Here is a 14,437-nt window from a genome sequence, read left to right as displayed (position 1 = left end):
ATTGCTGTGCGCATGCTTTCTCTAGTTGCGGCGAGCTGGGGCTACTCTTCGTTGCACTGCGCGGCCTTCTCATTGCGGTGGCTTCTCTTGTTGCGGAGCACAGGCTCTAGGCGCTCAGGCTTCAGTAGTTGTGGCACACGGGCTCAGCAGTTGTGGCTCACGGGCTCTAGAGCACAGGCTCAGTAGTTGTGGCACACGGGCTTAGTTGTTCCGTGGCATGTGGGATCTTCCCAGACCAGGTGATCAAACCGATGTCCCCTGCATTGGCAGGAGGATTCTTAACCACCTCTCCACCAGGGAAGTCCGAGTCCCAAATTTAGTAGTGAAGTTGTCTCTCTGGGGCGGGATCAGGTGGCTTCAAATGCCGTCTGCAATGTATGCACCTTAAGAAAACGATCTGCTGTGAATACAGAAAATACTTAGATTTGACAAAGCTGGGATGTAAGGATGTAGGTGTAGGTTACATTATCCCTACGTTTTCTTGTACAGTTGAAATTTTTTTTTTGCGGTACGCGGGCCTCTCACTGTTGTGGCCTCTCCCATTGCGGAGCACAGGCTCCGGATGCGCAGGCTCAGTGGCCATGGCTCACGGGCCCAGCCGCTCCACGGCATGTGGGATCTTCCTGGACCGGGGCACGAACCCGTGTCCCCTGCATCGGCAGGCGGACTCTCAACCACTGCGCCACCAGGGAAGCCCAGTTGAAATATTTTATAATTTAAAAGTTTGAGAAAACTTTCCTTTCACCACTGCCCATGGAAAACAAAACATCTTAAGAATAAATACAATGAAAATATGTTACTATTAAATTCTAGTGGGACACTGAGGCCTGTTGAAACCTGCTCTAAGCAAGAAAGGGGAGATGTTTAGGACACAGTAGCATGAAATTACTGAGCCTTTCTCCATGGCACCGTCTGAAGGACTGGTTAGAAATGGCTCATCATATGAATTTTGTATCATTTCATGCCATTTCATCTCATGTCCATGGAATGCCTAAAATTATCTCACGTGCCCTCTTTCGAAAACACCACTTTTAACACACTGAATATGTTTCTTTTGAAAGGATCTACCCTCTTTAGAATAAGACATTGGAATAAAAAAAATACAGAAAAGTGCACTTATCGTGAGTGGACCGCTTGATGAATTTTCACAATCTGAATACCCCTGTGTAACCAGCGTCCAAATCAAGAAAGAGAAGCCCCCTTCCTGTCCCCCCGCCTAGTCACATGTTCCCAAGGGTAACCACTCCCTGACTTTTATCATTCTAGATTGGTTTTGCCTGTTCTAGAACTTCCTATCTAGGATCATACAGTGGTAGTCTTTTGAGTGGCTTTTTTTTCATTTAGCGTAATGCTTTTGAGATTCATCCCAGTGGTTGCGTGTATCCATAGTTCGTTCCCTTTTGTTGCTGAATAGTATCCATTATATGCATGTACCATCATGGACTTATCCATCCTCCTGTTAAGGGACACTTGGGTGGTTTCCAGTGTGGGGCTGCTATGAATACACTCACAGCCTTTGGTAGACGGAAGTAGGGGAATTTCCAGGGACAAATGTCCGGATCATAGCATAGGAATATGTCATCTTTAGGAGATCTTGGCGTTGTGATTTTTATCATCAACCTTCTGAGCATCTGAGTAATTAGCACTTCAAATTTTATTGTTTTGAAGACTAGCTTATATAAAAGTAAGAAAGAATAGTGAAAATTCAAGTTTGACATCAAAACACACTGGGTTCTTGTTTCAGAACAAAATGAATCCCTTTTACAACAGGTGACATATGCCTCCATTGATGAAAATTTTTTGCTTTTATCAGACATTTTATATAACTTCCAATTGCTTATAGTTATCAACTATTGGAAAATAAAAATATTTCATATTATTAGCATGGTCCTATTATTTTGCAAGTTACTTTAGCTAAAACTTATAAAATGTATTTGACAGGTTATATACATTATTAGAAAAACTATTTTAAATGTATAGTGGATTGACTAAAAATCAAATTATCCATTTTAATCGGAAAACATCTCATGAGTCTTATTACCAAGCCAGTATCTTGACGATTGAATTTTAAGTTCCATTTGTTTGCCCATTTCTCACTGGGGAAAGCCAAAGCACAGAGAGAAAACCAAGCAAATGCCCTAGCTCTCCGGGTTGAAAAGTTCTGGGGAAGGCCGGGCCCAAGTCACCCTTTTCGCCTGCAGGATCAGCCTTTTGCCACTAGGGGGCGCCACCGGAGAGACCGTGGGCTGCTCCGGAGCACTGCTGGTGAGGCGCGGCTGCCCACTGCACACCAGGCCCGAAGACACCCTTTGCAGATATCCCCGCCCTCAGTTCCCACCGCCGCCCAGGAAAGTGGTCTGATGGTACCCATTCTGCAGATGGGCAAATGCACACGCCAGGTCGCGCGGCACAGAGTAGGAGGAACTGGGATTTGAACCGAGGTCTCTTCGATCCCGCAAACTGAAGACATTTCCACCCACGGCTCCACCTCGCTGTGACCCTGCTTTGTCCGCGCGTGTGTGGTGATGGTGGGGGGGCCTCCCACCAAGCCCATTCAGGGTGCCCCTCCCTTTTGCTTGCACACTCCTCTCCCCGCTTGCTCGTTGAACACTCATCTCAAAATCCCGTCACACACGCATCTCCTTCCATCCATCCCCTCAGCGCAGAGACCGAGCACCAGCATCCCGATCATCCCTCCCACTTGCCTCGTCTCCTCCCACCTCCCTGCCTCATCCAGCTGCCCTTGCCTGCCTGGGTCCCTGCCTAGACCTCCCCTTGGGCTCCCAGCCTTGGAGAGGTGGAGCCACCCGCAGAGGATGCAATTCTGGGATTGCGGACACGCGTGTGGGTTTTTTGTTTGTTGGGTATTTTTTTAATTATTCATTTATTTATTTATTTATCTGTGGCTGTTTTGCTCCCAGGCTTCCTTTCTTCTAGTTCTGGCAGGGCAGGGGGGGGCCTACTCTTCCTTGCGGTGCACCGGCTTCTCATGGCGGTGGTTTCTCTTGTTGCGGAGCATGGGCTCTAGGCGCATGGGCTTCAGTAGTTGTGGCTTGCGGGCTCTAGAGCGCGGGCTCAGTAGTTGTGGCGCACGGGCTTAGTTGCTCCACGGCGTGTGGGATCTTCCTGGACCAGGGCTCGAACTCATGTGCCCTGCCTTGGCAGGTGGATTCACTGTGCCACCAGGAAAGTCCCCTCACGTGTGGGTTTGACTTGGATCTCTCCCTCCTCCCAGGAAGGCCCTAGTCCTGAGGAGAGACATCAGGTGGTGCACTCGCCCTCTCCACCCCGCCCCCCTCCACCACCATGACAGACTGGGAACCAGAGGCCCCTGCAGTTCACCTTGCTCATGTGGCCAGATATTAGCAAAATCTGGAATTTCAGGTCTGTAAATCACTTGGGGGAGGGGTCTCATAAAACTGTTCTCCCACACTGATCTGCCAGCTTGACCTCTTGTCCCCTCCTCCAGACACCCTCCCCCCTTCCAGGAAACTGGCCCAAGGAGGGGCCTGGGCATATATAGGGAGGCACTGTGGGAGGGCCTGGCCAGAGAGGCTTCAGGCAGAGAAGGTGAGGACGGGGCTCTGGGGGTCTGGATGGGCAGGGGGAGCTGGGGAGGTCTGAGGCTAGGGGTGGGGGGCAGCCCTGAGCTCTGGCCAGTGACTGCCCCACCCAAGGCTTCATTTCTTCTTTTTTATTTGGCCAAGCCACTCAGCTTGTGGGATCTTGGTTCCCCATCCAGGGATTGAACCCATGTCCCCTGCAGTGGGAGCATGGACTCCTAACCACTGGACCAACCAGGGAACTCCCTCCTCCTCTGTAAAATGGCCCACTGCTGGGGTTGTGGGAAGCTGGGCGCACTTGGTACTGGCTTGGGCCCATCAGAGAGCTGGCAGCAGCCCCTGGCAGCTGGGGTGTGGAATGGGGCAGTGGGTCCTCTCCCGGCCCCTGCCTGGCCTCATCCCGGCTCGTGTGTCGCAGGCAAGACTATGGCTTCTGCAGCAGCAGCAACAACAGAGAAGGGGTCTCCAGTTGTGGTGGGTCTGCTGGTCGTGGGAAACATCATTATTCTGGTGAGACATTCCCTGGGGCTGGGAGCCCAGTGGGCGGGTGAAGAGGAGGGGGGCGGTCCTGAGCCTGGGAGTGGGACAGCTGAGGGCTCAGGACTCACCTAATGGCCAGTGTCGCCTGGCTCTCAAGTCAGAAAAGCCCCGATTCGAATCCCAGCTCTGCCTCTCCCCAGCTGTGTGACCTTGAGTAAGCGACTTGACTTCTCTGTGCCTGTTTCCCCATTTATAAATTATGTCCACACTGTGGGCATTGTTGTGTGGATTAATCCATGTATGGCCCTCAGCTCAAAAAAAGTGCTTGACCAGTGCCAGCTATCATCATTAACATGATTACGGACGTAAGGTGCCCGACTGGTGCACAGGAGTCCAATAGTAACGTATAATAACAAAGTCTTTTAATTACGTGATACCTGTACATGGCTCTGGAGCCAGACAGCCTGGGTTCAAATCCCAGCTCTGTCACTTTCTATTGTGGGACTTGGGGCCAGTGATGTAACCTCTCTGGGCCTCAGTGTTCTCATCTGTAAGATGGAGATAAAATAGGAATGCTGAGAGGATAAAATAAGTTATTGGATTTGTGCTTAGGCCAGAATTTGGCACACGTGGTTGCTATCTGTGTTGGCCATAGCAGCTATAGTGCAAGAGAGCTGGTAACAACGATGATTATCATACAGAAAGCAGTTTCCAGGACCAACGCACACAGTAAATACTCTATGAGAGTTAGTTTGATTGTTGGCAAAGGTATCCACTGAGCCGTCTTCCTCTCTCTTTGTTCCCCATCCCAACAGGTAACGAGATTTTTATTTTCTCCAATATTTCTTTAAGCAAATACAAGCAAATAGGAACCTATATACCTATTTTCTCCCCTTTCTTGCCCCAAACGTAGCTCATTCCACACCCTGCTCCGTGCCTCCCATTTCCTCCTGTGCACATTCTCTGTCCACATGAGTCCTCAGACAGCCTCCCTGTCCTTTTCCACAACCGCCCAGCCCTCCATTGTGTGGCATCCTGGCTCCTTTACCCACGGTGCTGCGGGGAATAACCTTGTGGGTGTGTGATTTTCCTGCCTGGGCAGGTGTATCTGGAGGATTGACTCCTGCAAGTGGAATTGCTGGATCAAAGCGTTGATGCTTTTGTAATAGTTCTGGCCACGGCCAGGCTCCCCTCATCAGGGAATAGCAACACTCTTCAGGGGAGGCGGGCTAACCTAGCATCTCCTCGGTACCAGTCATGAGCGCCAGGCTTTGCATGTAGCGTCTCTTTGTATCCTTGAAGCCACTGGCAGCTGGGGTGTGGGTGGGGGCGGAGATCTGGCTGGGTCCTCCCTTCCCTCATGGCCTCCTGCCCACCTTCATCCCTGCTCATGGAAGGTGACATCTTTGCCACTCTTACTATGTGCCCACTTTACCAAGAGGGCAGTAGAGGCTCAGAATGGGGAAGGCCCTTCTCACGGAGACTCATGGAACCGGGGCTGCTGCCCCTGTGCAGGCCTTGCTAACCGGCTGCCCTGTCCAGCTGTCAGGCCTGGCCCTGTTTGCTGAAACGGTATGGGTGACCGCCGACCAGTACCGCGTGTACCCACTGATGGGCGTCTCGGGCAAGGATGACGTCTTCGCTGGTGCCTGGATCGCCATCTTCTGCGGCTTCTCCTTCTTCGTGGTGGCCAGCTTTGGTGTGGGCGCAGTGCTCTCCCGCCACCGGTCCATGATGCTCACGGTGAGGCCCCAGGAGGAAGGGGATGGGGACGGCTGGGCACAAAAGTCATCCTCACAGAGTCATAATAACAACCACACCGCAGCTACTAGTGTGTGTTCCGCATGGTACCACGCTTGGGCCTCGTGGCAGTCAGGTCAGTTAATCTGCCCATAACCTAACAACCTAGGCTCAGCTGTTACCCCCATTTTGCAAAGAAAACTGGGGCACAGGGGAGGCAGGGAAGGCAGCTCTGCCTGGGAGGATGGCTCTTAAGTAACAGGACTGGGATTTGAACCTCAGCTGGTTGGTCTCCAGGGTCTGTACACGGGAGCTCTGTTGATGACAATGACAATAATAATAGCACAGCAACCATTTAATGAGCGCTCACTGCATTCTACGTGCTTTACATAGATTAGTTCATTTGCTCCTCACAACCCACCGTGAGGTACCGTCATCACCTTCATCATCATCATCATCTTCATGGCCCATTTGACAGAGTTGAAACTGAGGCTCAGAGAAGGGAATCCACTTATCCAGGGTGGCACAGCAAGTGAGTGACAGAGCCAGGATTTAAACCTGAGCACTTCAGTGCTTGAGCCTAGGCTCCTAATCTCTGCCCACAGCAATAACCCACACTCCCCAAGTACCTCTCACGTTCTGCCACTAGGCTAAGCAGTTTAGAAAATGAGCTCCTTCAGTCCTCCCAGAATCCGTCTGAAGTTAGTGCTTCTCTGCCCATTTACCAGATGGGGAAACTGAGGTTCAAAGAGGCCCACAGCCCAGATGATAGGGAGACCAGGGATTCCAATCCTGGCCCCACTGACACGGAGCCAACGCTGGGTTTTCCCCAGCTGAGGGCTTTTTGGATTCCCGGGAGCAGCTACTTATCCAATCCACAAATGTTTATACAGCAAGAACCATGTGCCAAACCCTGCGCTGGGCGCTAGGCTATTTTGTGAGCAAACCATAAAAGCCCTTGCTGTGGGGGAGGATACTCTCATGGGGCAGACAGTGACCAGGCAAGGGAGAGCTGGAGCTGGGGATGGGAAAGGGAAGATCTTGCAGGCAGAGAAAGTGAAGACCCGGGGCGGGGGCTGGTGGGGGGGGGGTGCGGGGGATTGGTAAGGGAGTGAGCCGCATGAGTATCTGCAGAGAGAGCATTCCAGGTGGAGGGAACAGCAAGAGCAAAGGCTCTGAAGCCAGAGGGGACAGGAGTTCAGTGTGGCTGGAGCCAAGTGGGGGTGAGTGAGTGAGTGAGAGGAACTGAGGACGGACAGGGGAGAACAGCAGCGGGGCGGGGTGGGGGGGGGAGGTTTGCTGGCCTTGAGGGGAGAGAGGGGAGAGAGCGGAGGTGGGCCTATCAGGTGGACCTGCAGGCCTTCGTAAAGGCTTTGGCTTCTCTATGAGTAACGTGGAGCCATGGAAAGGCTCTTTTCCTTTCCTTTTCTTCTTCTTTTTTTCTTTCTTTCCTGCATCTAGTTCTCTGGCAGAACAATTTAACCAAAGTCCTAAAAGTTCACCCAACTAGTAAAAGAAAAAAGGTCTGTGTCTGTCTCTCCTATTAGTTTGTCATTAACTAAGACACAGATTTTTTTTTTAATTGTTATGGGAAATTGCAAACAGACTAGAGTGAATGACACGATGCACCCTGTGTACCTATCACCTGGTTTCCACAATATCACCCGCACGTCGTCCCCTCTACCCCTGCCCTCTGCCTGCCCACATTTTTCTTTCCTGGGGTATTTCGAAGCACATTCCAGACACCAGGTCACTTCCCTGTGAATACCTGCATGCACATTTCTCTGAGCGATAAGGACGTGGTTTTAAAGCAGCCAGGCATGCGTGGCCACATCATCTCGTCTGGGCAGTGGAGCTGGCACACCCACACCCCACGCCCTGTTGCTTTAAGGGGGAGGGGAGGGGACAGCTGAGGATCAGAAAAATAATTTTCATTAAACACCAATTAAAGAGCTTTTTCAGGTTTGGGGTTTTTTCTTTTGTTTTGCTTTCCCCAATCGCCGTACTGCGGGCACATGGTGCAAAATTCACCCCAGTCCCTTCCTATCTATCTTCCAATACCCAATCTGTGTTCAGATGTCCCTGGCTGTCTCAGGAATGTCTTTATTTTTTTCTTTTCTACGGTAGGCATTCATTTTACTGCATCCAAGCCAACAGTTAACAGTTAAGGGAATACCTTACATATTTTTGTTGATCGCATTGTCCTGTAACGTTTTATTTTTAAAAATTTCAAACATACAGAAAAGGTAAAGACTTGCACGGTGAACACCTGTATATCCCCCACGTAGATGTTTCCATTCACATTGTCCTATACTTTTTTTTTTAACATCTTTATTGGAGTATAATTGCTTTACAATGGTGTGTTCGTTTCTGCTTTATAACAAAGTGAATCAGCTATACGTATACATATATCCCCATATCTCCTCCCTCTTGCGTCTCCCTCCCTCCCTCCCTATCCCACCCCTCTAGGTGGTCACAAAGCAACAGCTGATCTCCCTGGGCTATGCGGCTGCTTCCCACTAGCTAGCTATTTTACATTTGGTAGTATTTATAAGTCCATGCCACACTCTCACTTTGTCCCAGCTTACCCTTACCCCTCCCCGTGTCCTCAAGTCCATTCTCTAGTAGGTCTGCATCTTTATCCCCATCTTGCCCCTAGGTTCTTCATGACCTTTTTTTTTTTTTTTTTTTAGATTCCATATATATGCGTTAGCATACGGTATTTGTTTTTCTCTTTCTGACTTACTTCACTCTGTATGACAGTCTCTAGGTCCATCCACCTCACTACAAATAACTCAGTTTCGTTCCTTTTTATGGCTGAGTAATATTCCATTGTATATATGTGCCACATCTTCTTTATGCATGTCCTATACTTTTTAAAAAATTGTGTTTCTGGGAATTCCCTGGCGGTCCAGCGGTGAGGAGTCGGTGCTTTTGCCACCAGGACCAGGTTCCATCCCTGGTCGGGGCATGGCCAAAAAAAAAAAAAAAATTGCATTCCCATCACGGATCCATCCCTTGAGGGGTGTGACTTCACAGGCTTTGCCCTGCCAGGGCTGTCCCTGTGACCCTCCCTCCGTCTCTGCGCAGTACCTGGTGCTCATGCTCACCGTCTACATCTTTGAGTGCGCCTCCTGCATCACGTCCTACACCCACCGAGACTACGTGAGTCGGGGGGAGGACAGGGGAGGGGCATGACTTCCAGGGGGAGTTTGGTGAGGGTCTTGGGCCGGCAGTGGAGGTCGATCTCTCCCCCCACCCAGCCCCGCTGGACCCTGTTCTTCCCGGCCCACTGCAGATGGTGTCCAGCCCATCCCTGATCACCAAGCAGATGCTGACCTTCTACAGTGCAGACTCGGACCAGGGCCGGGAACTCACCCGCCTCTGGGATCGCATCATGATTGAGGTGGGCGAGGGTAGGCAGGATGGGTGGGGAGGGCTGGAAGAGCTGAGGCTCTGACCAGGTCTCCCGTTATGGCCCCCATTAGGGCTCCCATTATGCCCACTGGTAGATGATATCCACTCCTGTGGTTCTTATGAGGGAGAGGCTCTGGTCCTTGCCATTTTTGGGATGAAAACAGGCCCAAAAGAGGGAAAGTCACTTGCCCAGGGTCATATGGTTGGTAAGGGGCAGAGCTGGGATCCAAACCTAGATCCAGAGCCCCTGCTCTTAACCATTGCACATGCTGTCTTTTTTTTTTTTTTTTTTTTTTTTTTTTGACTGCGTTGGGTCTTCACTGCTGTGCGTGGGCTTTCTCTAGTTGCAGCGAACAGGGGTTGCTCTTGGTTGAGGTGCGCAGGCTTCTCATTGCGGTGGCTTCTCTTGTTGAGGACCATGGGCTCTAGGCACACGAACTTCAGTAGTTCTGGCACGCAGGCTCAGTAGTTGTGGCGCACGGGCTTAGTTGCTCCATGGCATGTGGGATCTTCCCAGACCAGGGCTCAAACCCATGTCCCCTGCATTGGCAGGAGGATTCTTAACCACTGGGCCACCAGGGAAGTCCACACCTGCTGTCTTAATAGTAACAATAGTAATAATAATAACAGATGGTGGTCCAGTGGTTACGACTCCATGCTTCCACCGTAGGGGACACGGGTTTGATCCCTAGCTGGGAAACTAAGATCTGCATATCAGCGAGGGAGCTGCCAAAAAAAAAAAAAAGAAGAAGAATTGTTCAATTAAAAAAATAACAACAGGGCTTCCCTGGTGGCGCAGTGGTTGAGAATCCGCCTGCGGATGCAGGGGACACGGGTTCATGCCCCGGTCCGGGAGGATCCCACATGCCGTGGAGCGGCTGGGCCCGTGAGCCATGGCCGCTGAGCCTGCGTGTCAGGAGCCTGCGCTCCGCAACGGGAGAGGCCACAGCAGTGGGAGGCCTGCATACCACAAAAACAAAAACAAACAAACAGAAAAACATTAAAGAGCACTATCTTTTGTTTAGCGCCATTCAAAGCACTTTCAAGCTTATTTAATCCTCACAACCAGTCCATAAAGAAGATCAGCTCTTTAGCAGTGAGGAAACCAAGGCAGGAAGCTGAGGGTTTGCACGAGGTCACGCAGCTGGTAGGTCACAGAACCAAAAGGACTCAAACCCAGGCTGCCAGCTTCCAGAAGCCACGTTCTTAATTAAACTCAACAAGATACGGCAGCACAAGAGGAGAATATTGAGGACCCAAGGGAAATTGAGGTTCTCGTTTGGTTCGTCATGCAGCTAGCCTGGACTGAGACCCAGGTTTGAAGGAGCCTATGTTTTCATCATTTGAGAGTCACAAATTAAACACCCACGGGGGTCAGGAGAAGCCAGAAATCTGCCTTTTGGTGTCATTTACCTCAGGTTTTGTTGACAGCTAATTAAAAAAATTTTTTTTTCCAATGAATTTTTTTTCCAAAACTATTTAAAATAAATCACGAGTGTGGGTTTGAGCCAAATCCCCCATCAGCCTCGGGGTGCTGGGACCAGTATCTTCTGCTCCTTTGCCCACACACAGACACTGCTGCCCCTCTTCGAGGAGGCCCAGGATGTGGGGAAGTGCAGGCCAACCTTATCCTTCCTCACTGTGTGACCTCAGGGGAGCGGCTGTCCTCTCTGAGCCAGAGTCCTCCTGACCCCTGCCTCTCTCTCCAGCAAGAGTGCTGTGGCACGTCAGGTCCCATGGATTGGGTGAACTTCACATCAGCCTTCCGGGCCACCACCCCAGAGGTGGTGTTCCCCTGGCCCCCGCTGTGCTGTCGACGGACTGGCAACTTCATCCCCCTCAGTGAAGAAGGCTGCCGCCTGGGCCACTTGGACTACCTGTTCACCAAGGTGTGTCTCCTCCCCCATGCTGTGTCTGTCGGTCTTTCTGGCCCTCTCTGGTTCTTCTTTTTCCCTCCCTGTCTGTCTGTCTGCTCCTCCCTCCCATCTGGCTTTCTCCTTCTCTCCCCTCCCTCTGACTCTCTCAACTCTCCATCTGTCCCTCCCTCCCTCTGCAAGTCAGCGGGATGAACCCCGGTTCCGGTTTGATCTGATCCAGACCTGGCGGCGCCCGAAACTTTTCTCAGATTGTCTGGGGATAAAAGCAACAATAACAGTATCAGCAGCACAACACCAATAACAACCAACATTTATTGAGCTGATACTTTGTACCAGGCCTCCTTGTAGGGGCTTTAAGTTTTTACCTTATTTAATTCTCACCACAGCCTTATGAGGTAAAGGTTATAATTACCTCACTTTACAGATGATGAGCCTCACTAGTGACGGATGGAGTTGGGATGTGATTTCAGGCAGTCAGGCCCCAACCAGGTGCTTTAACTCCTGCAAAGGGAGTACAGAGGCAGAGAGAGAAACCAGAGGAGAACCGGTCCCCTTCGCTGCCTGGGGGCGCTTCACCGTCATGCCTTAGATCAGGTGCCACAGAGAGGGGAGCCTGTATGCAAACCGTCACCGCCACCAGGGTCCGACAGCCCTTCCTTGAACCCTGGCTCTCTGCAGAGTGCTTACATGCATCATCTCACAGCATCACCACGACTGCTTTCGGAGGGCAGTGCTGTCAAAGATCACCATTTCACAGATAGCAAAACTGAGGCTCAGAGGGTCAGAATCCTAGCTAGGACCCATAGCCAACAAGCGGCAGAGCTGGCCCCCAGCTCCATCCCGCCTGACTCCAGGGCACACACCTGGAACCTTTGTTCTTGGCTGCTTCCAAGTTGGGCCAAGCAGGGGTCTACGTGAAGGCGACCGGTGTGGGGCTCTGGGCCCACTCAGCCTTACCTCCAGATGAGGAGGTGTCAGAACTGGACTGATCCTAAAGGCATATTTCAAACCCTTGGAACTTGGGGGCAGCACGGAAAGCCAGCCCAAAACAAAATCACCCTCAGACTGTCATAGGCACCATCGGGGCAGCACCTGCTTGTGCAGGGCCTGGGTTAACATCACATCCCTGGCTCCCTGAAACCGCCCTGGGAGGGAGACACTGCCGTGATCCCCAGGGTGAGAAACCCACTTCCTCATGGTCCCACAGGTAAGAAAACCAAGGCTCGAGGCAGGAAGTGACTTTCCCAAGGGTACCCAGTGACTCTTGCTTTCAGCAGCCAGCCTCCCCAGGCATTTTTTCAGACCCCCGTGTTCCCCCTGCCCAGGGCTGCTTCGAACACATTGGCCACGCCATCGACAGCTACACGTGGGGCATCTCATGGTTTGGGTTCGCCATCCTGATGTGGACGGTGAGAGGCGGGAGCCTGTGGGCTGGGTGGGATGTGGCTGTGAGGCTGGGGCGCCCCTCACCTGCCTCCTCCCCTCCAGCTTCCTGTGATGCTGATGGCCATGCGTTTCTACAGCACGTTGTGAGGAAGAGAAGGGAAGCCCACGTGCACACTCAGCTCCCCTGCCCCTGCTCCCTCCAGTTGCGACGCCGCCCCACCTCTCCCTTCCCCACCTCCTCCACCCTTCCCTCCCTCCACTCCAAAGTTTTTTTTTGTTTGTTTGTTTGTTTTTTGCTGTACTCGGGCCTCTCACTGTTGTGGCCTCTCCCGTTGCAGAGCACAGGCTCCGGACGTGCAGGCTCAGCGGCCATGGCTCACGGGCCCAGCCGCTCCATGGCATGTGGGATCTTCCCGGACCAGGCCATGAACCCGTGTCCCCTGCATCGGCAGGCGGACTCTCAACCGCTGCGCCACCAGGCCCCTCCAAAGATGTTTTACCAGGTTTCTGAGCCCTGCTGGGAGTTGGGGTGCCCTGAAACCCCTGGACATGTGTGCAAGGACCCTTAGACCTTAACCCCATCTCACTTGGCTGATTCCTGGCCCATCTTTCAGTGTCAACTTGAAGTCCTGTCCTGGCGGGGGGGACCCTTCCCTGATCTTACCACCCCACTCGCGGATGCCTCTCTAGTAGCTCCCTGAGCTCCTTCTTCATGCTGGATGTCGTCACCATCACTGAGTAGTTTGTGATTGTCTATTTAAGCTCTGGTAGACTGGGACTGCCATGAGGGGAGGGACAAGTTCTGTTATGGTTACTTTAATATCCCCAGTATTGCCCGGCACAGGGCTGAGCATGGATATTCAATAAATACTGCTTGAATGAGTTAATTTGTTTTCTTCGGAGGCCGAGGCGAATGAACCAGAACTCTTCCAATGGAAGTGGCAGAAACCCAACTGGCATTGACTGAAACACAAAATAGAAAGTATTGGCTCATGTAACTGAGTCAGTAAGGCTAGCTTCAGGCATGTCTGGATCCAGGGGTTCAGTCTGGGTCTCCAGGAAACCTGCTTCATTCTCAGGCAGGATTTCTCTGGCGACACCAGACTTACATCTTTATAGCTAGGCAACAGAGCAGCGAGAAAGGGCCTCTTTCCCAATAACCTTTGCCAAGGTCAGGGATTAAATCTCACTGACTTGGTTTAGGTTCTAGACCCACTCTTTGGTTGGGGAAGGTCAGGCTCTGTGGATTAACATTCCTGCTAAGGATGCATCCAGGGGTAGTGTTAGGAAAGGGGGTTGTTTACCAAAGGAAAATCAAGAGTGCAGGGATGCTGGGCCAGTACAGGTGACAGACATCCTCCTACTAGGGACTAAAGCTTCCAGAAGGTTCTCTAAGAGGTGCCTGAGAGCAAACAGTTTAAGAATCTCATCACTGCTGTTTTGTCCTCTCTGAAGCAGGCTCATGCTCTGGCCACTTTACAGCAATTAGGCCCTGTGAGGAGAGTTTGTCTTCCTTCCCCATCAAATGAGGTTTCTCAGGGTCCTCATCTACTCTACTGGTCTGCAGATGGTCTGCAAATGCTGAATTCAGATGTCAGCTTTTGAAAATATACTTTAAAAAAAATCTGTATTGGTCAAATCTATTAGGGTGAAAAATTGGAAACAACCTAACCTCCATCAGCAGGGGGTGGGATGTACAACTCATGTTATATCCTTGGACTGGAATTCTCTGTGGCTGTTAAAAAGAAGATAGATCTATGTGAACTGATATAAAAAGATATCATAATGGTATAAAGAATTAGAAAGTTCATTACAGTAACCTAAATGAACCTCAGTAGGGGACTGGTTAAATTAGCTATGCTATGTCTATTCTCTAGAATACCACACACAGTAGTAAAAAATAATGTTTTAACATGACAAAAATCTCCAAGAAATGCAAGTAGAAACACTTACAAACCACATACGGTACTTTTA

At 51.0% G+C, this 14,437-nt stretch overlaps 1 protein-coding gene across 2 annotated transcripts; it reads left to right on the top strand.

Annotated features, from left to right (window-relative positions):
• Positions 1 to 713: 713 nt before the first annotated feature.
• Positions 714 to 13,345, top strand: UPK1A (uroplakin 1A). Of its 2 annotated transcripts, XM_067720301.1 has the most exons (8): positions 714 to 3,570; positions 3,982 to 4,073; positions 5,586 to 5,786; positions 8,874 to 8,948; positions 9,082 to 9,189; positions 10,910 to 11,089; positions 12,403 to 12,486; positions 12,566 to 13,345. In XM_067720301.1, the coding sequence occupies exons 2-8, from the start codon at positions 3,990 to 3,992 to the stop codon at positions 12,608 to 12,610; spliced, it is 777 nt and encodes a 258-aa protein (XP_067576402.1). In that variant the 5' UTR covers positions 714 to 3,570; positions 3,982 to 3,989; the 3' UTR covers positions 12,611 to 13,345. The 2 variants fall into 2 exon arrangements, with proteins under 2 accessions (XP_067576402.1, XP_067576401.1); XM_067720300.1 differs by having other exon boundaries at positions 714 to 4,073.
• Positions 13,346 to 14,437: the final 1,092 nt, after the last annotated feature.

This window comes from Pseudorca crassidens, chromosome 20 (assembly GCF_039906515.1).
Source record: "Pseudorca crassidens isolate mPseCra1 chromosome 20, mPseCra1.hap1, whole genome shotgun sequence".
In the NCBI taxonomy this organism is placed as follows: Eukaryota; Metazoa; Chordata; class Mammalia; order Artiodactyla; family Delphinidae; genus Pseudorca; species Pseudorca crassidens.
Note: the sequence above shows the minus strand (reverse complement) of the source record. Positions and strands in the feature narration are given on the sequence as shown.

What these genes read in the sequence shown, in the direction of transcription:
- UPK1A (XM_067720300.1), top strand. Translation starts at nt 3,825, where the DNA reads ATGGCCCACTGCTGGGGTTGTGGGAAGCTGGGCGCACTTGGTACTGGC. An exon ending in TGGGAAACATCATTATTCTG is followed by an intron (nt 4,074 to 5,585) that starts GTGAGACATTCC and finishes TGCCCTGTCCAG; the next exon opens with CTGTCAGGCCTGGCCCTGTT. An exon ending in CCTACACCCACCGAGACTAC is followed by an intron (nt 8,949 to 9,081) that starts GTGAGTCGGGGG and finishes GGCCCACTGCAG; the next exon opens with ATGGTGTCCAGCCCATCCCT.